The sequence below is a fragment of the Panicum hallii genome, chromosome 4 (genome assembly GCF_002211085.1).
Source record: "Panicum hallii strain FIL2 chromosome 4, PHallii_v3.1, whole genome shotgun sequence".
NCBI classification, from domain to species: Eukaryota; Viridiplantae; Streptophyta; class Magnoliopsida; order Poales; family Poaceae; genus Panicum; species Panicum hallii.
In genome coordinates, this window is record NC_038045.1 from 33,713,882 (window position 1) to 33,740,810 (window position 26,929).

Sequence of the window (26,929 nt, forward strand, 5' to 3'; positions counted from 1 at the left end):
TGCGAAGCCGCACGAATAGAATGTCAAAAATCCAAAATTCTCCCAACACGTCCAGTTCCCTCCTCGCCTCCCCGATGGCGTCCGCCGCCGCGTACGTGGGCGCGGGAGTAGGGGTAGCCCTCACGGGGATGCACGACCTGCGCCTGCGCCCGCGCCTCCTCCGTGCGCTGCTGGACGACTGCCTCCCACTCCCGGTCCCGGGCCGGGGCCCGCCGCGGCGCCCCGCCGACCTGGCCTACGCGGCCGACGCCATCCGCGCGCACGACCTCCTCGCCGAGCACAGCGCGGGCCCCGCGGACCCGGGGGTCCTTGAGGAGTGGGGCGCCGCCGTCGACGCGTGGGTCGACCGCGTCCTCGAGCTCATCGACAGCGGCAAGGTATATGCGCTGCATCCGATCCGGATGTACCCTTGCGCCACCTCTTCCGTGTGACGCCATCTTCGATTACTCTCTGATTTTGCTTGTGAATTTTGATGTGTTGCGTGATGGTCTGGTAATCGGTAAGGGGAACTCGCGTTGCTGCTTTTTTTTTTGAGGAAAAAAGAGCTTCATTGATCATATCATCAAATTACAATCAGCTACTAGCAAGTCACAAATAGCAGTTGGGGGTTCATAGAGCCATTCCACCACCTGCTCTCGTGACACTTGCCTAGCACACTCATGAGCTACCCTGTTACAAGAACGACTAGCAAAAACTTGGGAAAACTCATCGAAGCTCCTACACAGCTGCTTGATCTCCAGAAGAATCAGCTTAATGGCTGATCTTTGTGTCTCTAGCTTCTCCCATAACCGGGTCAGCTCCAGGCAATTAGTCTTAATGCAAACTTTGGTCACCCCCAAGCGTTGCGCCAGCTGCAGGCCGTCCCGGCATGCTAGGGCCTCCATCGCTAACACGTCAGGACAGTGAGCCTGCCAAGATGCCCTTCCACCTATGAATTCACCAGCGTGATTTCGGAGAACTATTCCAGTTGCTCCTGTGCTATCCCTTTCTTGGAAGGCGCCATCAACATTGCATTTAGTCCAGCCAATCACCGGCCTTCTCCAGTGCTTCGCTTCTTTCTGTCTATTCCCTTTATCCGGGTGCAGCAAATGCCAAAGATCAAAGGTTGTATCTCGCACCCATTCGACAGCTTGCCTCATTGTAACTCCAGGCTCCCTGTCTTCTTTTATTTCGTTGCATCCACAGGAACCACATCCCACACATGATGATCGCCGCATTCTTCCTTGGACAGATATCAGGCTAGAGTAAGTCTCGAGCCCATGTCGAATCATGAAGGCTTGGTAACTTAACCCCTGTAAGCTCTTTTGTACTGTCCCAGAATTTTCTTGCCACCGAACAATCCATGAGCACATATTTTATTGTTTCTTCCTGTGCCCTGTCTCACAATTTGCAATCCTCTCAATGTGCCTTCGATAAAGCACTTGTCGGGCAGGAAGGAATCCATGCAGCACCCTCCACCAAAACACCCGGACTTTTGGCGGAACTTCAAATTTCCAGAGTATCTTCCAGTCCTTGTCATCCGAGCTCCCTGGTACATCAGTATCTTCAGCCTGCCTCCTCCCTTCCTCCAGCAATCGGTATGCTGATCGCACCGAGTACATCCCGTGCTTCTCTTTCTCCCAAGAACAGAAGTCCTCACCAACTATTCTCGAATTTATTCGTAGTATTGATTCAGTGTCAAAATGGCAGAACACTTCGCGAATTAATTCCACATTCCAATCTCCACTTGCTGTTCGAAGATCAGTGGACATGACTTGGTGATCATACTGTTGTGTCAACAGTTTACCTCCTGGATGATTTGGAATCCATTTATCACGCCAAATATTCGTCGTCTGACCATTACCAGCTCTTCTAATCAGACCCTTCTGTAGAACCTCACGACCCGCCAGTATGGCTCTCCACGTTTGACTTGCATGTTTCTTTCTTGTGGCCGCCAAGAAATCAGAGCCATGGAAGTAGCGCCCTTTCAGAAGCCAGGCGCACAGAGAGTCTGGTCTGGTCATCAAGCGCCAGCCTTGTTTTCCAAGCATCGCCTTGTTGAACAGGGGCAAATCACGAAAGCCCATACTGCCTTTGGTCTTTGGGATCGTGAGTCGCTCCCAATGCATCCAATGCATGTCTATTATCAGACGAACCTCCCCACCAGTACTTAGATATCGTGCTTCTCATTTTATCACACGTAGCCTCCCGGCCACTCCACATCCCCACAAGGCCTTTAATTCTCGAGGGCATATATTCAAAGGTCTCTTTAGTTGAGCGGCCAAGTGCCGTAGGCAAGCCCAGGTACTTCTCAGCCAAGGCAATATTCTGACTTGTGATTACTTCGTTCACCATGGCATCATAGCAGTTCTTGCTGAAGAAGACAGCCGATTTATCACGATTAACTAGCTGTCCAGAACCTCGATGATAGACCTTCAGAATTTCCTTCAGACGGTCAGCCTCTCTCTGCGATGCTTCTGAGAAAATAATGCAATCATCCGCAAAGAGTAGGTGCGATCCAGGGGGACATGAATCCCAACGCGGACTCCCCTTGCGATATGCACTGGACCAACCAACTTCAGGAGCGAGGACAGACCTTCTCCACAAAGCAAAAAAAGGTAAGGGGATATTGGATCCCCTTGTCTGATGCCCCTCGTTGGTATGAAACATTGAGAGAGTTTGCCATTAGCTCTAACTGAAAAAGAAACTGTAGAGACGCACTGCATAATTCACTGAACAAACTCCGCATTGAATCCCAACTTCAGCATGATTCCCTCACGGTATGACCACTCTACGCGATCATAAGCTTTCGCCATATCTAGCTTGATTGCGCAAGCTCCTTTTGCTCCTTTCTTCCGTTTCAAGTAGTGAATACACTCATACACCGTCAGGACATTATCAGTAATTAACTGCCCAGGGACAAAGGCACTCTGTTCTTCTGAAATGATTGCTTCCAACAAACCTCTCATCCTGTTGGCCAAGACCTTAGAACATATCTTATAGATAACATTACACAAGGAAATCGGCCCAAAATGTTTCATGTCCCGCGGATTTTTAATTTTCGGAATCAACACAATAGTGGTATGGTTGATCCCATCTGGCAATGTACCTCCATTCAAAAAATTCAGTACCGGTTGAGTCACACTTGGACCAACCAAATCCCAGTGGGTTTGGTAAAAACCAGCTGTAAAGTGGTGATTCAGCAGGACTTTTCGCTGTGCTGAGGAATTTTCAGGCTAGCTATTCGATTGTTTATACTCATGTATTAGGAGGAATAGTTCCTGGCATAAGGTGGAGGCTTCGCATAGTTGATAGTTCTATTACCTTTGGTACAGGTGTTTCCTGATCTCTTTACAAATAGTTTCCTAATCTCTTAGGATCAATTAGAATATAGAGCAACTAAAAAAAGAATAGATAAACGAACAGATTCTTGCGAGTGTAATGCTCCATGCATGGGCTAGAATGGCTGCATCCAGTATGACCTGTTCTGAGAGTGTTCTACTCGTAACCACACATATTCATGTGCATCTATCTAAAGCCAGTTGATTCATGTAGCAGTGCATTACTACTCCCTACTTAATCATGTAGTACTGGGAATCTGGGATGATCATTAGCCTCTACTCCTGCAGTAGCAAAATTCAGGTTCATTCCCTCCCTAAACATGCAGGATATCTGCATTCCTTTCTAAAATAGAAGTGAAAAACGACGAGTAACAGAGGTGATGTCCCTACCAGGATACATCTGATTCATTTGGTAGAGGGTCAGGGGATATTTTTCCAAATTGAACATGCAGAGATCGCAAACAGAAGCAAAATCCATGTTTCTGAATCCTTGAAATAGCCTGTGATAATCCTTAACGTGGGTTTACACTAATGAATGTGCAATAATATATTCGAGGACGCTAGTGTTTAGCTGTTCCTTTTTTTCTCAGGAAAATATTCAGTGGAATCATGAAAATACTAATAAAAACACAAATCAATAAAAGTATAACCTATGTTGAATATTCTGAATGCAATCAAGTTTGGTCTTAAAATATCCCACCCTAGATCCATAAAAAATTGAGAACTTTCAAATACTTGCAGGGCTATTTCATCCTAGGTTGACGTGTCAATTTCATATCCCACGATTAAAGTTGAGTTTGTCACAGCTGAAAGTGTGAAACCAAGACTGTATAATGTGACATAGTACTAACATGGAAATGACAAACTGCATAATCTGATGCCTTTATCTATTGGGCAATATCTCCTCTAATTGACAACGTGCTTGGTAAAATGTGATGGTTTGCTCAAATTAAGGAAGAGAAATACTGAACTAGAGGAAGTGCATTTTTTATGCCGAATATGCAGGAGAGCTGTGAATCACTTCATCAAAGAAGATGAGTAGTAAGTACAACACCGGCCCCTTACAACATTTGCACCACAGATTTTAGAAACTACCCGACCAGGATAGAAGACTAAGGTAACATAGGACTTAGTTACCCCAAAGAACAGATCACCGAGCTCTTAGCCCCTGCAACGCAACTTATGATGTACCTTCTTCCTGAACTACTCTTATGGCCCTATTTACATCTGGAGAGGCAGCATGCTAGACACAATCCCTTGATGCTTCCGGAGTACCCAAGTGCAATAAACCTTAGTGTAAGATTGTGTATAATGCGTGGAATATATTGCTTGAGCCCCTTGGGCTGATTATATAGGAGTACATGGCTTGGAGGGCAAGTAGCCTCTCCTAGAGATAAGGAAGGTTATCCCACGATTACAATCAATCCTAAACTAACCATATCCGGAGTTGCCTGATATACTCTAACATCCCCCAGCAGTCACAATGGGAGCACGCAGATGATGCGACTGGAGAATAAGCCGAACAGATGACATCCCCCCCGTAGTTGCAACCGTCGATGCGCCGTAGATGTTGTGGCTGGAATGGGAGCCGAAGAGGCTTGTCAAGCAGATGGTAGCCCCGTAGTGCCGAAGTAGCCGAGGTCAAGGTGGACATGGTTGAAGCCGTGGATACGAAGAGTCAGCGAAGGCACCCGAATACACAAAATCAGCAGCTTCTTGCCAACAGCTTCAGCAAGACGATGAGCTGATTGCGATGGTAGATGGTGCAGCTAAAGAGTGCGACTGCATCTTCCTTCAGCAACATCAGCGTCGGTGTCCGCGAGCGTGCGGCAATAGGCGCGGACTTGGACCCATAGCCAGCTTGATGAGGACCAGCAGCATCGGTGGCGCCACCGCCTGAAAAGGTGGCGATACAGGCGATGGTGGCTTGATCACGAGCATCGCCGCTGCAGCCTAGATGGCACAAGGACAACCTCATCCTCGGGGGTGTCGACAATTAAGCAACGATGAACGGCAGGGCAACGCAAACCCGGTCTCTGATCAGGAAAAAAAACAGCAGCAGCAAGACTGACCTCCAGGTACAATCTCGGGTGCACCTAGCTGGATGCCCCCACCTTTATCCCCATCCCTTCCCATTGGGAAAGAACGGAGGGAGCTGAGGAGCGAGACCTGCCCAATAGGCAAGCTTGGCGGGGCCGAGCAGCGCCTCCTCCTCAGCGGCGTGGCGGCCAGCAGCCCCGCGAGCCGCCCCCGCAGTCGCGTCCTCGCGCTCAAGGCAGCGGTAGAGGCGGCGCTAGGGGAGGAAGGGGATGGCTGGCCTGACGATGCGGAGGAGAGCCGGCGAGGGAGGGTGGGGCCGTGGGGGCTTTGTAGCCCGGCAGTGACGTCTTCTAGCGGTGCGATGGCCCGACAGCCCCAACGGCGCGGCAGCCTAGCATCCCCATGGGTCCTCCGCAGCCGGGCACGCGCGCTCAGGGCAGCGGTGCGGCGGCGCTGGTAGGAGGGGCGTGCCGAGCCTATTGCACAGAAGGGGCGGCGGATCTAGATGCGAAGCCGGAGGGAATGACGACACGGAGGCATGGCAGGCTCAGCGGCTGCCCAATGGTGACGCGGTTCCCGACAAGGACGACAGGAGGCGCAGCCATGGACCCAATTGGCGGCGAGTAGAGGTAGGCCCCTCTGCTGCTTGTTGACCACGACGGCGCGGCGGATCAGATGGATCGGTCGCGCATCCTACGAGGGCGCTGCCCCCGGCGGAGATCGATCTCCCCGAGGACGGCGCGAGGGCAGCGGAAGCCGGAGACCTAGGGTTAGAACCTAGACTCTTGACACCATGCAAGATTGTGTATAATGCGTGGAATATGTTGCTTGAGCCCCTTGGGCTGATTATATAGGAGTACATGGTTTGGAGGGCAAGTAGCCTCTCGTAGAGATAAGGAAGGTTATCCCACGATTACAATCAATTCTAAACTAACCATATCCGGAGTTGCCTAATATACTCTAACACTTAGTTCATCAATGGGATAAGCACTGCCAGGAGGAAAGACAAGCGGTGTTGGCTGCTTCAAATGGGAGGAGACTTAGATTGAGGTTAAGAAATAGGGAAGGGGACTAGATTGATTTCTTCTTGTTGACTTGCCCTTGTGCTAGCAGTGATAGAACCCGCTAGGGTATGTTCCCGATCTTCGATGAGAGCTGGAGATAACTCGATTTGGTGGTGGATTCGGCGTTGGCTGTCCGACTACAACCCCCACAAGGCTGCGCCTTAGCAACAGGTACACCGTCTCCGATTGTGATGTTCTTGCTGTGCCAAGAACACCTTTGAACCTGCTAGCAACCGAGAACAAGCAAGAACAAGATGAACAAGCAAATAACTCACGAAAATCAAGCCAAAGGCTGGAATTGAATCACGAGTTGGGGTCTTGAATCAAGCAAACGGGTGGTCTAATCAACACACGCGTTCACTAGGAAGTTGCTGAAGCTAAACTTACAACAAAACAAAACCCAACCTTCTCCTAGCTGCGGGAGCATGTATTTTTACATGGGAGACAGTCAGGAGGCGTGGGAGGGTGGAAACCCTAACATAGAATGGGCCCCTAGTGGGCTTCACTTGATACAAGGCTGTCAGCCCAAGACTGGAGGTCCGAACATCTCTTTGTAGTTGCTGGGCGACTCCGATGGAATCTGGCAGTGTTTCTTAATCCATCTGAAAATAGGCTTCAAGGGCTTTCCATCAAGTGCTCATGAGCCTCCAACACCCTTCGGAGAATTATGTCCCGTGGAAGTTCTTGGAGGTCCGAACAGGCTGTCCGAACTTGCAGTCTGATTCTTTGGTCCGATCCTTCGTTTCCTCATGCCTCCTTCCACTTGTTTGTTGTCACTGTAGTGCTTTCTCCAATATGATTCGGCTTTCAAGTTCCTAATCATAAGAAAGTCATCACAAGGCTTTAGTAGCACCCCATTCGGAGAATAACTTGTTTGGACAGCAAGGAACGACTTTACCTGATAATTTAGTTGTCGTGCTCGTGCTCGAGTAATTGGTCCTTGCTGTGTGGTAGGCGTGGTTGTACCAATGATAGGGATGTCCTCATAAAGCAGCCTGGGCCGGTGCGAGTGGCTGCCCACACCAGATGTGATCCATGCACATGACACCAAGGAACAAGGATGATCAGAGAGTTAAGGCCTTCAGTTGCTTGTCCACCTGTTTGAGCGATTGACCACACTAACAAGAGAGGCTTACAGGATCAGGGGAAGGTGATATCAGCTCAAGCTTGGCCCGCTAGAGATGATGAACCTAACTTGCCGGGAAATCATGGATGAGGTCTCGTCCATTTGATCACACAGAGGGCGGTGAAGAGGAATGAAAGACCTCGCTTCGCTAACATGTCAACCGTCCAACAGCAATTAAGAAGGGCCAGCCACATAAAAAAATTGCAACGCAGCGGCACCCACCCACAACTTCCAAATCTGTTTCAGCGGCCCGAACCTGACCATGGCCACAAAGAAAGCTTTATAAGCTGACTTGCAACATTAAGACCCTGATCTAGTTATCTTCCAAGTATCATACTGGATGTCATGTTGCAGAACTACATCTTCCATCAGATCCCACACCATCAAGTATTCTTCAGTAACTTCTACACTCATGGCTCCTTTGATGTCAGCAACCCATCAGCGATTATCAAGTCCTTGTGCAACTGTCCTCCGATTGATCACTCTCTTAGGAACCAGAGCAACAAGGTTTTTTTTTCCTTCTCTTGAGTAAGCAGAGCAACAAACAACGTGAGGAGCCAGAGTAAGGGCATTCTGAGTTTCTCCCAATTTCTCAGCTTTTGTTCATTGTTTACTCATTTCTTGTTGATTTTATCCTTTATCCCAGTTAGCCCTATGTACAAATATAAGGCATAGTGACCCTGGTTTAGGGATTCAATTTGCACTGAGATGGTAAAATTTCCCCAAATTGTTACATGGTATTAAAGCACGAATTCAGGATTTGTTACTTCAGTTCCTATTGACCTGTGGGTTTCGGGCTACGTGTTAGTAAAACATAAAGTCGCCAATACTGAATTGCCACTATTGAGCGCTGTACCTGAAATCTGGAAACATCGAAATGATTATGTGGTTAATGGGGCAAGCCCGAGTATCATGTTGATTTGACAGGTGGTAGCAAATGAGAGTTCCTTGTGGTGTTCAGCTGGAGCGTTAGGGCTCTGTGAACTACTTGTACAAGGGGAAGGCAGGCATATTCTCCACCTTGGCCTCATCGAAGGCAAAGCACTTGCTTCTCTCTCACTCTTTCCTACCATGATTCCTAGGTGTATTGGCTGGTGGCGAAATTTTTCTTGGCCATATATCTTGACTCAATGGATGTTTCTATTCTTCCTGGCAATTTCAACATTTCCGAACCACACATGCTTTTCTTTTGTAGTTTTGTGTCTCGTTGTTCCTATGTATTATTCTAAGCCCTAAGTTTTACTGATACTTGGGTATTTTGAGTACGATAAAGCAGCCATACTATCACAATAAAGTCCTTTGGGCCTCAAATCAACACACACCCTAATTTGTCACCTGGCATTGCAAGATACTATTTTTCTTCTTGGAATGATAAATCAATAACCTTCAATAAGAATTGTGTGCATCTCTTCATTGCTTGCTCATGTGATAATTCAATGTAATAATATAATCACTGCATTTAATAATATATCACCTTTTCCTAATTTTTATTCTGCAGGAATACAGTTGTTGGGGTGGCACTTCTTTTCTTGGTTTGACAATCCAAGAGTGCTGTGACAGGCGCTTTGTAAAATCATACTCAGACTGGTTTGAGAAGGTTTTAAAAAATATGAAGGTAACATACATGACTTTTTGCAATTTCAGTAATGGATTCCAGGTTTAAATGATTCAATTTATTTAGTTTGTTCTATTTCTGTTACTACAAGTTTTGAGGTTTTCACTTTCCATAGTCGTGATGGGAAATAAAGGCTACTTGAAACTTTATGTGGTTTTGGCCAGTATATACTTGATTGCATTGGATTTTATTTACAGTTTCTGTGGTACATTCATTTTACTAGAACATTTGGCGCGCTTTGCGCGCCCTATTGTGATCCTAACTAATATAGAAATGAGCACTCAACAACCTATAGTGAGCATGAAATTTCTGGAATACAAATGACACAAATTGATGCATAGGAAATCGTATAGATCTTACTTTTAAAAGTATAAGCACTCTAGTTGGTACTTTAAAATGAACACACGGATGCAGGTTACTGTAGTAGGTCCATTGTGCTCACACGAAGAACTCAGCAATAACTGGTTCAAAAAGTTTTCAAATTATTACCCATAGAATATACATTTTGTTTACATATGCTCCTGCTGTCGATGTCCTTTCCTGAGTATCAATCAGAGGTCCTTATTATCTCTGTAGACTTACCTTGTACCAAAGCTGCAGCCTTGTATGCAAGGAAAACCATCAAGCTGCATAAAGAAAGCCAATTATTCAGGGATTCAAGATGACAACTCTTACCATATAATTAAAATAGTCAACAGGAGAAAAGAGTACTGAAATACATGTCTATTTATGGGTTAAAGATAACTATAACATAGTTTGCCAATAAAATAAGATCCAGTACAATGGCATAGTGGTGTTCACCTGAAAACTTAAAATGTTGTTTTGGAAGTGAACTGAGAAAGCTGATAATCCAAAAATCACAACAGGAATCACACATATCTTGAGGATAAAAGCGCCACTCCAGCACCACCCAATGTCTTCTCTATTGTGTTCTCCAAATCTTTTTTTGAAGAAAGTGTTCTTCAAATCTTTACTTGCCAAGCCAATTCTAGCATTAGCATGAATAGGAATAATTGTTGAAAAATCATAATATGAGGAGTTGACAGCATCTTAGAATCCTGAAACCTACTTTAACTTCTTTCAAAAAATATTTGAAAATCCTCCTTTGACAGGTTATCTGTGTGCTGATGTGAAGTTGGAGATACGGATAGCTAATCAACATAGATGTAGCTCATTTCGTAATAGTTGAAACACTTGTCACAGCTTTCTTAGATACTATGAGACAACAACAGCAGCACTAAAACCTATAAGTTATGAAGTACGTGGTTACCTAAAACCAACTCCCTCCAATAGCATTACTGTCGGCAAGCTGATGAATAAGGCAATAAACCAATTAAAGATTCAGTCGCATCAATTTTTCATGCTTAGACATAATTGTTCTCCATCCATTAATTTATCCCCTCAGTCTCACACATAGCAAGGTCATCATATACAGTTATAATGGCATTGCTTTTAGCAATCTAAATTTGATGTTTCCTTTCGTTTTCATGATGACCATCAGCATATACATGGGTAAATCCGAACATATCTCCATTTTATGTACATGTCAAGATGTTGTTTTCCTTTCACTTTCATAATGACCAAAATATCTAGATGAAGTCTTCTGAAACTTTTCTTTGCATATGCAAAGAATCCTATGCAGTGGACGTTTTCTGAAGTTCTTAACACTGATAAAGATTTAGAATAAATTTAGATACAACTTTGTTTGCTGAAATTATGAAACTTTTACCAGCACAGGCAAAGAACAACATATCACAAGAATGAATCTGAGAATAAACTTTACATGTTGCACAACACGTGTTAGTATCATCTTGGGTTGGTGTCGACTCTGCAAGTGTGGCTGCAGCAGTCTGATGGTTCTGAAAAAGGAGCCTGTACAAGGAGCTAAAAAAGTTTACATATCAGCACAGGCAACACAATGTTGCACAAGGATCTGTAAACAAGAAAAATACCAGCCCAGGCAAAGAACAACATATCAGAACATGTATAGCGTGGCGTGGCGCGGCGTGCGGGACCGCCGCGAGCCGGCGGTGCAGGGCAGGGTGGGGCCGCGGCGAGCCGGCGGCGCATGGCGGGGAGGGGCCGCAGCGAGCTGGCGGCGCGTGCAGTGCTGGCTGCCGCCTGCCTGCCCACCTGGCTGGTTGGCCGGGGAGGGAGTGCGCGCCGCGGCGCATGGGACTGCGGCGAGCCAGCGGCGCGGGGTGCGTGCGATGCTGGCTGCCGCCTGGCCGCCTGGTGGCCAGGGAGGGAGTGCTGGAGACGAGGGACTGAGGGAGAGGCGGAGGGCCGGGGAGGATTCGGGAGGTGGGCGGCTGACGGCTCCTTCGCCATTGGATCTGAGAGTGAGGAGATGCCAGAATGGGGCTGTAGCAAATCTAAACGGGAGAAGGGGAGGGGATAATGCCCCTATCCAAACGTTTTTTTTTTTTGCAAAATGATCAGAAATTTCCTAAAGCGATTTCATTAAAAAGTGTTATCGTGAATTTGTGATCCACTAAAAATGGATCCTATGATCTACTATCTCCATCCTTAAATATATGACATCATTTACTTTTTCGTTCTTTTGACTTTCATCTTTTGTATAAATATTTATACAAATTGATAAATCGATAAGGAAAACCTAAAGTTTGATGACAGATTTAGTGGTATTTATTTTACTTAACTAATTGGGTACAAAAATATTGTTGGTCAAAATTGGAGCAAAAGGTCAATAGTGTTATACATTTAATAATAGAGGGAGTATATGTTAAGTTACTGCAGGTATTTGCTGTTAAAAAAATACTCCACTTAGTTAAGAAATATTATGCCAAAAAGATTACTTACCATAAATATTCTTGTAGACTTGATTTTCCCTTGTAATGGTATTGAACAGTTTATTCGAGGAAAAAAAATTGTGCACAATCAAGAAGGTTACTTATAAACTGCCGAAAGAAAAGCTGGTTTATGCTGCAATCAGAATACTCAAACCATGAGGTCTTGAGTGTAGGAAATTCTTTTGACGGCGACGCAACTCATGAACAAACTCTAAATATAGTACATGACTGGCTGCGGTTAGGAAACAATCTTAGCTCAGTATTTAGTACTTTGATTCTTGTATCAGTTGATGTCATATTCACAAAAGCTGGGAAATTGTGACTGCTTTTAAAGATGGAGTGGTACATAAAAGTTCTGCTACATTGTTTCTTGTCGCTCTGCACTATATGACCATAGCTTAATTCTACTTGAACCTGTATGTGGTTTTGGCCTGATGATTCAGTATATACTTGATTCTATAGGATTTTTTTTTCACTGTCTTTTGTAGAATTTTGTTTATTTGTTCATGATGTTATTTCCTGCAACAATCAAGCACCAGTTGCATCCATTGAACCTTATTACTATGTTAGCAATCCAGAAGCAAATTTGAATATCATCTTGTTAAGTACATTTTCAGCAAATATCATTTTGTAGAACTATAGAATTGATATCACATCCTTCATTTAATTTTTTTAGTAAATTGCACATTGCTCGACATATATCAGAATGAGCTGCACAATGCACCGCCATATCTTTTGCCATCTATTTTCACTTTATACGAGTTCAATAAATTAGCAAGACAGTCCTTCCCAATGTAAGTTAGGTCAACTGGCCAAGCCTGGTTGATATCATGAAAATAGGCTTGATAAGGACAGCAGAGGAGGATCTGAACAATGGCCATTTCAGTGGTTTGTGTCAATGCATCCCTGGTTGCATGTAATGAAGTTCATCTGAGCATGTTGCCTAAAATGACTGCCCCTGCCAATGTGGAACTGATGCACATGTTCACCTGAGTATCAGCAGCCTGTGCTTCAGCCAGATTGAAAGGGATGACATTACACACTGTCTGTGTTGCGTGAAAGTTGGGCAAAACCCAGTGTTTGTGGAAATGATATCAATATAGGTGGTGTTGTGAGCAATACTTTTAGTGCCAAAACATGACTATTTTCGTACAATTAATAGAAACATATTAGTGTATCATGAGTCAATTTCTCTTTTTGACATCTCAACTGATAGTTCCACTTTTTCTATTTGAATAGGAACCATCTTGCAACAAAATGGTAAACATGTTCACATGTACTACTATGTCTGATTTATTTCTCAGGTATGTCATCGAATCCAATACCCTTTTTAGAGAAAATGAATGTATTATAATAACATTTTTGTGCAAACGATTTGGCATTTGATCCTGTGGCATCATTATGTTTAGTATTCTTACGTATGGTTCGATGGTATGTCTCACACAATTGAAAATCTTGGGCACCCATAAAATGCAGAGACAATAACACAACACATTGAAATACAAAATTCTAACTCCCTGAAACAAAAGACAAAAGAAAAACCTTGAGATAGAAATCTGTAGCCCCTAAACAAGAAAGGAACCATATCCCTGAAATGACAAACATGTGGTATGAGAAAATATAAAAAGTCTGGTGTAATACACAGAAGCATAGAGATGCAACAACAACAACAACAACAACAACTTAGCCTTTTGTCCCAAGCAAGTTGGGGTAGGCTAGAGATGAAACCCACAGAAAACAAGAATAAGAAACACAAAAAGTGCACAAGCCAAAGGAAGACTTAGGGGTTAAACAAAAAGTAACAAAGGTCACGGTTCAGGTACATTAATTGCTAATCTCCAAGCGCTCCTATCCATAGCTAATTCCTTAGCGATATTCCACTCCTTAAGGTCTCTCTTAACCGTCTCGTCCCAAGTTAGTCTAGGTCTACCTCTACCTCTCTTTACATTATCGCCCCGCTTTAAAACTCCACTACGCACCGGCGCCTCGGGAGGCCTCCGTTGTACATGTCCAAACCATCTCAACCGATGTTGAATCAACTTCTCATCGATAGGTGCCACCCCGACCCTATCTCGAATCTCTTCGTTCCAGATTCTGTCCCTTCTTGTATGCCCGCAGAACCAACGCAGCATACGCATCTCTGCTACACTCAGTTGCTGAACATGTCGCCTTTTTGTAGGCCAACATTCAGCACCGTATAGCATCGCTGGGCGAATCGCCGTCCTATAGAACTTACCTTTTAGCCTCTGTGGCACCTTCTTGTCACAGAGGACGCCCGAAGCCTGCCGCTACTTCAACCACCCGGCTGAAATTCTATGTCTAACATCTTCATCAATGTCTCCATCTTTCTGAAGCATTGATCCTAGATACCGGAAAGTATCCTTCTTGGCCACCACTTGACCTTCGAGGCTAACGTCCCCATCCTCATGCCTAGTCGGGCTAAAGTCGCACATCATATACTCGGTCTTGGTCCTACTCAGTCTGAACCCCCTCGACTCTAACGTGTGTCTCCACAGCTCTAACTTCATATTAACCCCTACCCTACTCTCATCAACTAGCACCACATCATCAGCAAAGAGCATACACCAAGGGATATCACCCTGTATGTCCCTTGTGACCTCATCCATCACCAAAGCAAATAGATAAGGGCTCAATGCTGACCCCTGATGTAGTCCAATTTTAATTGGAAAGTCACTGGTATCGCCATCACATGTTCGAACACAAGTCATCGCATCCTTGTACATATCCTTGATGAGGGTAATATACTTAGTTGGAACTTTGTGTTTTTCCAAGGCCCACCACATGACGTCTCTCGGTACTTTATCATACGCCTTCTCTAGGTCAATAAAGACCATGTGTAAGTCCTTCTTCTCCTCTTTATATCTCTCCATCAACTGTCGTACTAAGAAAATCGCCTCCATGGTCGACCTCCCAGGCATGAACCCAAACTGGTTTTGGGTCACCCTTGTCAATCCTCTTAGGCGATGCTCGATAACCCTCTCCCAAAGTTTCATCGTATGGCTCATCAGCTTAATCCCCCGGTAGTTAGTACAACTTTGAACATCTCCCTTATTCTTGAAGATCGGTACTAATATACTTCTCCTCCATTCCTCCGGTATCTTGTTTGACTGGAAAATTAGGTTAAAAAGCTTAGTTAACCATACTACCGCCCTCTCGCTCAGGCATCTCCACACCTCAATGGGGATGCCATCGGGACCCATCGCTTTACCTCCCTTCATCCTCTTCAAAGCCTCCCCGATCTCTGCCTCCTGAATCCTCCTCACAAAGCGTCTGTTGGTATCATCAAATGAGTCGTCCAACTCGAAGGTAGGACCCTCATTTTCCCCATTAAACAACTTGTCGAAGTATTCTCGCCATCTGTCCTTGATCTCCTCATCCTTCACCAGAAGTCGATCTGTCCCATCCTTGATGCATTTGATTTGGTTTATGTCCCTTGTCTTCCTCTCGCGGGTCCTAGCTATCCTATAAATGTCCTTCTCTCCTTCCTTCGTACCTAGCCGTTGATACAGATCATCAAAAGCCTGACCTTTCGCTACACTTACAGCTCGCTTTGCAGACCTTTTCGCTAATCTATATCCCTCGATGTTGGTTGCGCTCTTGTCGAGGTGAAGGCGTTTGAAACACTCCTTCTTCTCCTTAATAGCCCTTTGCACCTCGTCATTCCACCACCAAGTCTCTTTCACTTCCTGCTTGCCTCCCCTACTCACACCAAACACTTCTGAGGCCACCTTCCGAACACATATCGCCATCTTTAGCCACATATCATCTACATCTGCTCCTTCTTCCCAAGGCCCCTCGCCTAGCATCCTCTCCTTAAACGTCTGAGCCTCTTCCCCTCTAAGCTTCCACCACTTCGTTCTCGCAATCTTGGCACGTTTGTCCCGGTGGGCACATACCCGAAAACGAAAATCCGCCACCACAAGCTTGTGTTGGGGGACAACACACTTCCCAGGTATCACCTTACAATCTAAGCAGGCACGTCTATCCTCTCTCCTAGCAAGGATAAAATCGATTTGGCTCGAGTATTGTCCACTATGGAAGGTCACTAGATGGGACTCCCTCTTTCTAAAGAGGGTATTCGCTAACAGCAGGTCGTAGGCCAACGCAAAATTCAAAACATCCTCCCCCCCCTCGTTCCTACTACCATACCCGAAACCCCCGTGTACTCGCTCATATCCTACATTAGTCGCACCCACATGGCCATTGAGGTCTCCTCCTATGAAGAGCTTCTCACTGATAGGCACGGTACTAACCATGCTATCAAGATCTTCCCAGAACTGACTCTTGGAGCTCTCACTAAGACCTACCTGAGGGGCATAGGCACTGATCACATTCAGAGCCAAATCTCCAATAACCAACCGCACTAGGATAATCCGGTCGCCTTGCCTCCTAACATCTACAACTCCATCCTTAAGGCTCTTATCGATCAAGATGCCTACACCATTCCTACCCGAGGTTGTCCCCGTGTACCAAAGCTTGAAGCCAGAACCCTCCACTTCCTTCGCCTTCTGGCCCTTCCATTTAGTCTCCTGCACGCATAGAATATTTACACGCCTCCTAATTGCTACATCGACTAGCTCTCTTAACTTACCTGTTAGAGACCCTACGTTCCAACTACCTAGACGAATCTTAGTTGGCTCGGCTAGCTTCCTTACCCTTCGCACCCGTCGAGAGGAATGCGAAGACCCTTGCTCATTTTTCACTACACCCGGGCGCAGATGTAGCGCGCCACAGAGGCTGCGACGACCCGACCCTTGCTCACTTATCATCGTACCCGGATCACGATACGACGCGCCCCTAAGGGGATGACGACCCGGCCCTTGCCCATTTAACACCACACCCGGGTTCCGATGTAGCGCGTCGCTAAGAGGGTTACGCCCCAACGAATTTCTTATGGGTTTCATTTCCATTAGAGTGGCTGATTTTTTACGCTGGTTCGCCAAACCTAACACAACCCTCCACATTTTCTCATCGCGGGCTTGGGACCGGCAACGGCAGTGTTAGATGCAAAACATAAATATGATTCATCTTTATGATCAGATTGGCTACTTTCCCAAATTTAAAGGATGAGGCAATTTCTTCTGCCCAGAAAGTTGTGAATCCATTGCTTCGGCTGTTGGATGAGGATGATCCTGTTGCAGTATGTACTTCTTTGACTTATGAAAGCTAATTTTTCAGATATAAATTTCTCAGATAACAAAACATAATGGTATTTACCTTTGCAGGAGAAAGCAGTTGATTTACTGGGTTTACTTATTAAACTATTCCCCTCATCTGTATATCGGCACTTCAATAAAGTATGAATTCAACTTTTTCCTTGTAATTGTTGTGCTCCGACCATTTTCAGTTGCTTACTCTGCCCAAGGGAAAACAAAAGGAGAACTCACTAGAAATCAGTAGTTTGTTGTCTCGTGTTTATAAGGTTGAGCTGCAATTTTATAGGATGTCCAATATTCAGTACACAATTCGGTGTTTACATGGTATGCACTATAGCCTCCATAATATTTGGGTATCTTAGACCTCAATATGAAAGAAAGAAGCATTAGATGTTACATAAAGAAGCATTAGATGTTACATAATGTTTCTTGTTTTGCATAGAGAATTTCTACTATAACTAAAGTGAGATGTAATTGGACAAAGGAATCACTGTATAGTCTGTCCTCTTTACTTATGGTAGCCTTTCCTTTAATCCTTCACTGTGATGTTTCCTTTTATCTGCTTTTACATGATTATCCCCATCTGAAGCTTCCCATTCATATAAACAATCTGATTAGTATCATAAGGGTGTTATGCTTATTGAGTTGCATGCACCAACCAATTAAACCCAAAAGCTTAAGCTGATGGGGAGAGGTGGGCAATTCACTTATTCTTCAACACTCCCCCTCACGTGTAGGCTCCCTCAGGCCTCAAACGTGGAAATTAGGAGTCGGCTGCAATTATTTTATTTAGTCGTGCCCACCAGGATTCAAACTCGAGACCTTTAGCTCTAATACCATATTGAGTTGCATGTACCAACCAATTCAACCCAAAAGCTTAAGCTGATGGAGAGAGGTGGGCAATTACTTATACTTTAACAATGCTGAAATTGACACCGATTAATTACAGTATTGCTATTTCTGGCAAGTGGATTCTCATGTACCGCAACAATTGACAAGTAGCAAATGCACATCAATATGTATAGTATTTCAGATATAGGAAGAATTCATCTGCCTACATCCAAGGGTAGGAAATCCAAGAGCTGCACAACTTGAGAAACTGATTGGTTTAGAGAATTGAATCTTATGGCTATGTAGACTAGTATGATACATGCTAGCATAGAAGAGATGTATGGTTAGCAGTGCTAATGGTAAAATAGTCACTGTACTAGTTCTAGGTTGCTCTATGGGTGCCACCCCCCAGAGTCTATGTTGCTCTCCCCTGTGCAGATGAAGCGGACGTGTGATTTGAAGCTAGGACATGGAGCTCGATACCATGTAAGCAAGAGAGTTGTGCATGAATGCGGAGATTGTATTGAACAGCCGTAATGGGGCATATATGTACTGCATGTGACACCCCAAACCCTAGAAATTTTATTCCTCATGCAGGATATCTTTGTATTAAAGAGAAAGAGAGTACATCCACACCTTTACAAAGAAACTACCTCACCTTACTAGGAAGTCTTGAGCAAGTTGCAGGAAAGATTAAACACACTCAATGGTTACAGACAGAAACAACCCGACAAAAACAGACACCAAGATAAACAACATTAGCCTAGACCAAACTCCCTAAGGCCTCTAGCAAAGCCAAGCTCCAGAGATGAGCCTTATCTTTTGAGATTTCTCTGAGCTTTCTGGATACAAGGAGAGGCTCCATCAAAGACGCACTTATCTATGTGCTTCCAAAGGATCCAAGCACCCAAGATTACGAGCGTTTTAAACCGTAGAACTAGTGCAATAGCTAAAGATACAATAGTCATTATACTAATTCCAGGGTTTGGTTATCACATTGTACTACACATATGCCCCATTGGGGCTTGGGGTATTCAACACAAGCTCACATTCATACATTCCCCCTATCCTTCTTAAATGGTATAAAGAGGTTTGGTTTCCTAGCTCCAGATCTTGCTTCTGCAGCCCTTGGGGGAGAAATATAGACTCCTGGGGCGGCACCCTATGTGGAAGAGGAGGATTGGCTTTAACTCACTATTATTGGAATAGGAAATCTTAACCATAATGCATCCATAGTTTTTGTTGTTGGTTCGAATATAAGTTTCAATGAAGAAGATATTGGTTTAGATTACATGCAGTTTACTTTTAAGTTGTGCAGAACATAAATTTAAGTTGCAGTAAAAAAAATGTTTAGGCCGATAACTGTCATATTTGCTCCGGTAGGGGTTTTACACCAACCAATACTTTGGAATTTGGACAGATTTTCCAAAACTTTGAGATTTAGTTAAACTATGATCAAATTTTACCCAAAAACCGAGCTGTAAGACTGATAACCAACCTTACCACCCTTAAAAGGGTCCTGGTAGCTTTGAAAACTAGTTTTTATAACACTTGTCTAATGGCAATGTAGCCAATCAATAGCCCAATTGCATGTAGTTTATATTGGTATAAAAATACTGTAAGATTCAACCTGAGTTTGAAGTAATCCCCATAAACCCTTTTTGTAGCTTTTATATCATCAGTTTCCATCTCTACCTTCTCGGATTCTTGATCTTCAGCAAAAATTATAATGTATACCTATGCCGATTGAAGAAAATAGTGTATTACCTATGGTCCAACCGGTGGCCCATCAGTTTGAACTACTAAGTGATGAAGAATATAGCCATCAGGTTGATCATGTTTCATCTTTGATAGCTTTGAATTTAGTAGGTTATCCACATTACCCATGGTAATTTGTTCCTTGTTGATACTTCCACAAGCATATGTGTGGTTCTATCATGTGATTTTATCATGACACAATATTATACTGCATGAACTGAGGTGGTTTGCTTTGTTATATTTGTGCTTTCAGATTGAGTCTTCCATTACAACAAAGATTGTGAGTGGTCAATGCCATCTTCAACACTTAAAGGTCAAATACTTTCGCGAAATTGCATAGCAGTTTCGCTCTCTTTCTTTCTTTCCTATTCTTTTTTGCCTTCCTTGTCATAACAGTTTACTATTTGACTGATTTCTTTTGCTTCCTATTCTTTAGAAACTTGCCAGCACTTTAGCACTGTTACCTAGTGTCAGAGTTTCTCAGAATACTACATCGCTGATAATTCAAAAGTTATTGATTGTGGTAAACAATATGTTGAATGAGACTTTTGTTGGACTGGAAGAAGGCAAGATCCCTCAATTACATGTCTTTCTAAAAGGCAAAATAGGCATTTTAGTCCCTCAACTTTGATTCGAGGGTCAAGTTCATCCTTCAACTTTCAGATCGGCCAATATAGTCCCTCAACTTTCGTTTTTGGGTCAAACTCATCCTTATGCTGATATTATACTCCATAATAACATGAGATTTATGCACAAAGTCCTCTTTGCCCTTGGCTCCTTCCCCTTCTAAATTCATTTAGGAGTTGAAATTACAAATGTTTGATTTGGAACATAGAATCTTATTTACCCATGCATCGTATTGTATTGCGGATGCATAGAGAGTAAAACTAAAGCTACTTATTGCATAACTACGTACTATCATATAAAATGTTGCGGAAAGTTGAGCGAACAGTGACACAAACAATGGAAATTGAGGAGGGGAAAAAGAAACCTAGGGTAAAAAGGACCTTTTTGCATTTATCTCATGTTATTATGGAGTATAATATCAGCACAAGGACGAGTTTGATCTCAAAACAAAAGTTGAGGGACTATATTGACCAATTTGAAAGTTGAGGGACGAACTTGATCCTCAGGATAAAGTTGAGGGACCAAAATGCCTATTTTGCCTTTCTAATATTTATTTTAACTATAACACAGTGCAATATCTAAACCATCATGCTCATTTGCAGAACATACTGATCATGAGCTAAAGATGCTGCTAACTCCACCTGGAAGTAAATTAGTACCTCCATTGGGAGGACAGACAACCTGTGGAGATAAACACATTTATTCAACAAAGAAATTTCATTCATATGCAGCAACTACAATTTCGGCTCTTGTACATTGCTGCTCTGTGATGCTAACTAGTTCTTATCCAGTTCAGGTACATTGGAAATAGTGTATCTCTTTTTTGGAATAAGTCCATCCTTGACGTCTCAACTCTTGCATTTTCTAATGTTAACCATCAACTTGAATATCATCTAAATATGGCACCACAACTATCAGTATCATTCAATATCAGTGTCGTTCAATTTAGATCCCTAAGCCCTTCCAGTAGTTTTCCGTTCCGCGACACAGCTAGTGCTGTGGATCAACCAGGGAGATAAAGAAGAAAGGAAGAAGCAAAGTAATGTGGAGGAAGGGATGACATGGGAGACCAGGTGGCATCATCATCAAAACCACTTTGGAAGGGTTTGAGGGTCTAATCGAACAGTATTATGATAGTTCAGGTGCCATGTCTAGATGGTATTAAGGTTGAAGGTTAAAATTAGACAAACACAAGAGTTGTGGGGCAAATATGGACTATTCCTTCTTTTTTCTTTGACTATTTAAGCTCTCTAAAACATGTCCCTGTGTTCCTATTTGCATCTAAGGTGATCAATATTCCAGTTCGCGCGTTGGTAACTTTAACACGAAAAGTTTTGTTGATTGATGGATCTTTCCTGTTGCAATCAAATACTACCTTGTGTCAAGAGCTTATTTGTTCTGAAATTCCAACATTACATTCAACATTTTTGGATTTGCTTGCTTCCACTATTAAAGGAATGCGCAGGTAATTTCCATCAGTTTTTTTCTCCACCTTTGTTCTGATAAGATGGGTGACATGGGTGACCTTTCAACATTTTTGGATTTGCTTGCTTCCACTATTAAAGGAATGCGCAGGTAATTTCCATCAGTTTTTTTCTCCACCTTTGTTCTCCACTTATCAGCTGGGATTGGTGAACGTGGGTGACCTTTCAACATTTCATCTGGCCTCTTGAATGATTGAAATTTAGTTATACAAAGTACATTCGAGTTCTCTGTAGAGAAACTTAGTTACCACCATATTCATTATATCTCTTCTGAAAGTTTTATCAGTGTATCAATACCATTGGTATACTAAGCAGCCACTGAAATTCTTATGATAAATGGAAGAGAACTCTGATATGGAACTCTTATACTCTACTGCAGCTCACTCACACCATATGCTGGTATTATCGTAATGCTCATAGCTGAGTACTTCAAAAAAGCAAAACTGCCGCCATTAAGAAGAAAACTCTACACCGTTGTGCGGTTATTGCTGAGTTCCATGGGTGTTGGTAGGTGGTTCTTGGATTATACAAGAGAATAGTTAGAGCCCAGCATGTGTTGTGTTAGTAGTAGAGACAAACTAGCTCATTACACTGGGCCCAAAAAAAAAACAGAGAGCGAACCAGAGTTCCTTCTCATTTTGTTGTCTATGTTTTGTGCTGCTAACTGTTTGAGTCACATTGTGCACATTTGGTGAAACATATTTTAGGAAGAAATTTAGCTGTATGTTTTGCTACTCTTTGGTGTCTGTAGCGACTAGCGAGAACCTTACAATTACGCACATGTATGTACATACATGCGGGCATATAGATAGTACGTGTGTGCATGTATGCTTCCTATATTTGGAGATGTACATAGATACATGAAAGTAAAGCTACTGGTAGGCTCCCAGATAACCAGCTCTCACTTGTTTGGTCATGGTTTGGTCACGGGTTGTTTTTTGTAAGTAACAAGCTAGTGGGTGTGTTGTACTGAGGGCCGAGGTTTTTCTAACTTCGGCACTCATCTCTTTTTCTTCCTTAAATGAAATGACACGCAGTCCTCCTGCGTAGTTCGAGAAAAAACCAGCTCCCACAGCATTGGGTTTCATGAGTACCTTAGCCCCTTTACTCAGCATCTCTTAATTGAATTGATATTTGTTGTTCATTATAAACTTTTGCTGTTAAAGCTGCTGAGTTCCTTCTCTCGTATTGGTCCAGGTATGGCTGTGCAATTATTTCAGGTGGTAGTAAGCAATATTTTTGCTGATCTGGATGATAATGCTGGAAATAGCTTATTCTCATTAAGAACATATCCAATAGAAGCAAAAATTTGGTCATCATCAAATAGTTGCTATAATAGGAGGCAGACGCAGCAACAGCAAAGCTCAAATGCTGTGAGTCCTAAACCTACATATAATAGACAAACGTTGACTCCAGTATGTGTCAAAATTGCTGCACTGAGAACGCTGGAATTGATTCTGAATTTGGTAAGGTTAAAAGTTCAACTTTCTTCTTGGTTGGGCAATGCACGATCTCATGGGAGTTAAATTCTACATTGTCCTATCTTCTGTCTGTTGCATCTATTATGTTAATTTCAAATATTTACTTATACCAATTTTTTTATCATTTTATCAGTTACACACCACCTTCTTTGTTAGTTGTACAAAAAGATAAACTGTTAAAGTTTCATTCTACCACTACTTGTGAACTGTTTGCATTCTCTTGGTTTTCTTCGAGAATCCACTCAATACAATGAGAATAGAATGCGCTTAGTTCTGCGACTTATTGAATTCCAAAAACAAAGGTTTATTTTGTGTTCTGTAGAGTTACACTGCTGGATATATCTTATGTGATATTTCCAAAGCCAATCTCAAAATCAGAAGCAGCGGTTGGGTAATGATGATGCAAGCTAGTGTGCATTACATGTTTTCTTTTGAGGAAATATCAGGTGCACAAGAGTACATTAGGTGTGGCGCAAGTGGGTTTAGTCCATTGAAAGGTGGATAAGGGGATGAGAGAATTCCCATCTCGTATGTAGGCCATTCAGATTGGATCTCACTGAGGTTATTGAATTTGTGCAATGTTCACCAATATAATCTTGTGCACATTCTCCCTCTTTTCCTACTATTATTGGTTTTGTTTGTGCTCCTCCTTGCAGAGGGCAATATACGATTCTATAATTCCAAGATTCTATAATTCAGTACGTCTGCCTGTCCAAGTTGTACATCATATGCAGTTGGCATGCTCATGCTTGTAGAGTTCATTTAATTGAAAGTTTAAAAAATAAAGAAAGTTCAAAAACTCAAATAACTAATTACTTGAACTTTTTGATAGTATAATAACTAGGGTTTTTTTAAATTGGATAGGATCGTTTATGAATCTAGGGTAAAAGAGTCATTTGACTCCAAGACTTGAATGAAAATTGACATAATTGTCAAAGCCACCTGAGGTTAATGTTCAAGGATTTACTGTGGAATGTACTCTTGCACATAGCAAGGATCATAAAGTCATCCCAAGTGGATCTTCTTTTGTTTTGCCAATTTTGTGCACAACTCTTGTTTTTCGCACACACATGAAAAGTGCATTTCATTGTAAAAATGTTAAAAGAACAGTCAGATATAGATGCTTCACGAGATTCTAATTTAGTTCCCAGTTCCCATGTGTTTCTATTTGAACTTCTGACACCATCTTTTGCATTGTTAAATTCATTACAAGAGCACCTTTTGTTGGCTCATTAATATAATAGATGTCTTTTTTGATAGCGTCATTTCTTTTTATCCAAAAAAACCTTCTAAGTTGCCCTTAGTTTTTAGCAGTTCTATAGCAATTGATCTTTCATATGTTCTGGTGAGTTGGGTGTTCATTTCTCTAAACTTGAGCAGGGGGGTTTATTTAGGGGCTCTTGGAGATCGGAAATGGACCAGCTTCTTATTGATGTGGCTACAAAAGCCTGTTACAAAGCAGTGATTTATGAACAAAGTTCACCCTGGATTGAAGATCCAAGTATATCAGACTTCCAGTTAGCTTCATTTAGAGCACTTTTGGCATCTTTTCTTTCCAATCATCATGAACGCCCTCTTTATTTTGAAGGACTTGAACTCTTCAGTAGAGGTATGCTACTTGATATATTATGGTTCACAGACTGTAGGTTTTCACAGGGAGACATTCCCATGGAAAACTGTTCTAGTTAGAATAACTTTTTGGACATTGAATTTTATTTGATCTGGTATTGAATTTCCTAACATCCTCATAAATTATGTTTCTGTAGTATTTATATATCTTACTTCTAATAGGGAAGCTGGAGACTGGCACTGAGCTGGCAAAATTTTGTTCACATGCTTTGCTAGCTTTGGATGTCCGTGTACACCCTCGACAACTCCATCCACAGTATATTTCAAAAGGAGTGGCTCGTGATGACCTTGGATTCGCATCACAACCTTCATGTTCTGTACACAAGCGTCAAGCCACCAATGATTTGGAAGATGAATGCATATACCATCAAGTATCTATTGCTATACAGCCAGTAGATCCTTTGACGAAAGGCAGTGCTGTAGAGAATTGTACACCGGTTGAGTTGTCCGGAGATCTTTCATTGCAAAATGATGCTCAGCAGCCACATGCATGCACTGTAAAACATCCTCCTGAAATCACTGAATATTTTCTTACCGAGGAAGTGCAAGCTGTTAAAATGACAGATGGATCATATGGTAATCCTTCTGATTTTGACGCATTGAGTAATTCCATTCCACCTGACTCTTTCAGCATTGCTCCACCAGATTCTCATTACCTTTGGAATGAAACTTCAACCAGGAAGTGTGGATATCAAGGTGGGATTCTATCAGGTGATGCTTCAAGCAGGCAGAATGTGCCAAAACAAACCTCAGGAACCTTCGCTTACAGTGACTCTGGGTGGTTCCGAATGGGACTCTCTTGACCCATTGCTGGATATCGGTGATGCTAATGCTGATCCTAAATTTTTTCCCCGACATGGTTGATGTTGACCCTAGTTCTGATTAGAAGGTCGGTGTGTGTAAAGCTTTTGCTGGTGGTTTGAGTTACATGAGGAAATTTCCATGGATTTGGAATACAATAATGGGGTGTGTCTTCGCATTTGGAATTCATAAAGTTTCATCTATGATTGTGTTGCACAAATTTGATGAGAAGAAATACAAAAGAAAAAAATGACAAGAAGACCGTTGGTATTCTGCGTGAACATGGGATTCACGGACGTCAGTGCCCAGCAACTTTGTATTAGTGAGCAGGATGACGAATGCTCATTCATCAGGACAAACTGCTCTGCCTTCCTTGTATTTTGTCATAATTTATTTGCATAGAGTCTTCAGTGAAAATAAGGAATGGTTCCATAATTGGATATCATTTTGGTGTTTTTGAGTAATAAGGTTCCGCAATCCGCATGCAGGATCTGATGGGAATACAGGACTCCAATGCAAAGAAAAGATAAGTGCTTTCCGAATAAGTAAGCCAAAGGCATCCATATTAACCGTGCCCTTTCGTCTGTGTTCGTTAGATGCACCGGAATGTCACATCCCAGAATATTTAATTTTAAGGTGTGAATATATTTTATAATATTTTTATTCATCATTTAGGTTTTTTCAAGATTTCACCGGATTTTTTTCGGAATTTATTCTTCAATCTTCTTGAGCAAATCTATTTCGGTAGCTTCTAAAAATCTTTTTCATGGGCTCCAATCAACTTAGTATTTTTAATGTGATTTTATCGTAAAATCGCGTTAACTTATGAATAGTAAGGGTAAAATTATAAAGTTGAAAAAAAGATAAAATTACAATTGCACTGTTAAGGAGCAAGAACACCAATTTAGCTTGTTTTTAATAGAAAATGATTTTGCGAAGGAAGGTCAACCCTTAGTGGATCAGGCCGAGCTTTTTCACGGCGTGCTGGCCTTTTTTTTGGGGGGGGGGGGGGGGTTTGGGGGTGCTATCTTCTTCGTTCATTCACAATCCAGATTACAATCCTCTCGCAGAGGTCGCAACAGGAAGCTAGGGGGGTTCTCTATCCAAACATCAGGAGAACTGGAACTAGCATGCTTAGCACAAATATGGACGGCAACATTAGC

General features: G+C 42.8%; 1 protein-coding gene across 10 annotated transcripts; it reads left to right on the top strand.

Moving 5' to 3' along the window:
- On the top strand, positions 1 to 26,211 carry LOC112889030. 10 transcript variants are annotated; one of them, XM_025955500.1, is made up of 15 exons: positions 1 to 377; positions 9,049 to 9,165; positions 13,218 to 13,282; positions 17,040 to 17,139; positions 17,225 to 17,296; positions 18,425 to 18,472; positions 19,998 to 20,057; positions 20,181 to 20,310; positions 20,974 to 21,167; positions 21,658 to 21,836; positions 22,235 to 22,362; positions 23,053 to 23,321; positions 24,717 to 24,945; positions 25,128 to 25,541; positions 25,611 to 26,211. In XM_025955500.1, the coding sequence occupies exons 1-15, from the start codon at positions 21 to 23 to the stop codon at positions 25,766 to 25,768; spliced, it is 2,520 nt and encodes an 839-aa protein (XP_025811285.1). In that variant the 5' UTR covers positions 1 to 20; the 3' UTR covers positions 25,769 to 26,211. The 10 variants fall into 10 exon arrangements, with proteins under 10 accessions (XP_025811285.1, XP_025811284.1, XP_025811291.1 ...); XM_025955497.1 differs by having other exon boundaries at positions 3 to 377; positions 25,645 to 26,211; XM_025955499.1 differs by having other exon boundaries at positions 25,182 to 26,211.
- Positions 26,212 to 26,929: the final 718 nt, after the last annotated feature.

What these genes read in the sequence shown, in the direction of transcription:
- LOC112889030 (XM_025955496.1), top strand. Translation starts at nt 21, where the DNA reads ATGTCAAAAATCCAAAATTCTCCCAACACGTCCAGTTCCCTCCTCGCC. An exon ending in GCTGAGTTCCATGGGTGTTG is followed by an intron (nt 22,363 to 23,052) that starts GTAGGTGGTTCT and finishes GTATTGGTCCAG; the next exon opens with GTATGGCTGTGCAATTATTT. An exon ending in ACTTGAACTCTTCAGTAGAG is followed by an intron (nt 24,946 to 25,127) that starts GTATGCTACTTG and finishes TACTTCTAATAG; the next exon opens with GGAAGCTGGAGACTGGCACT.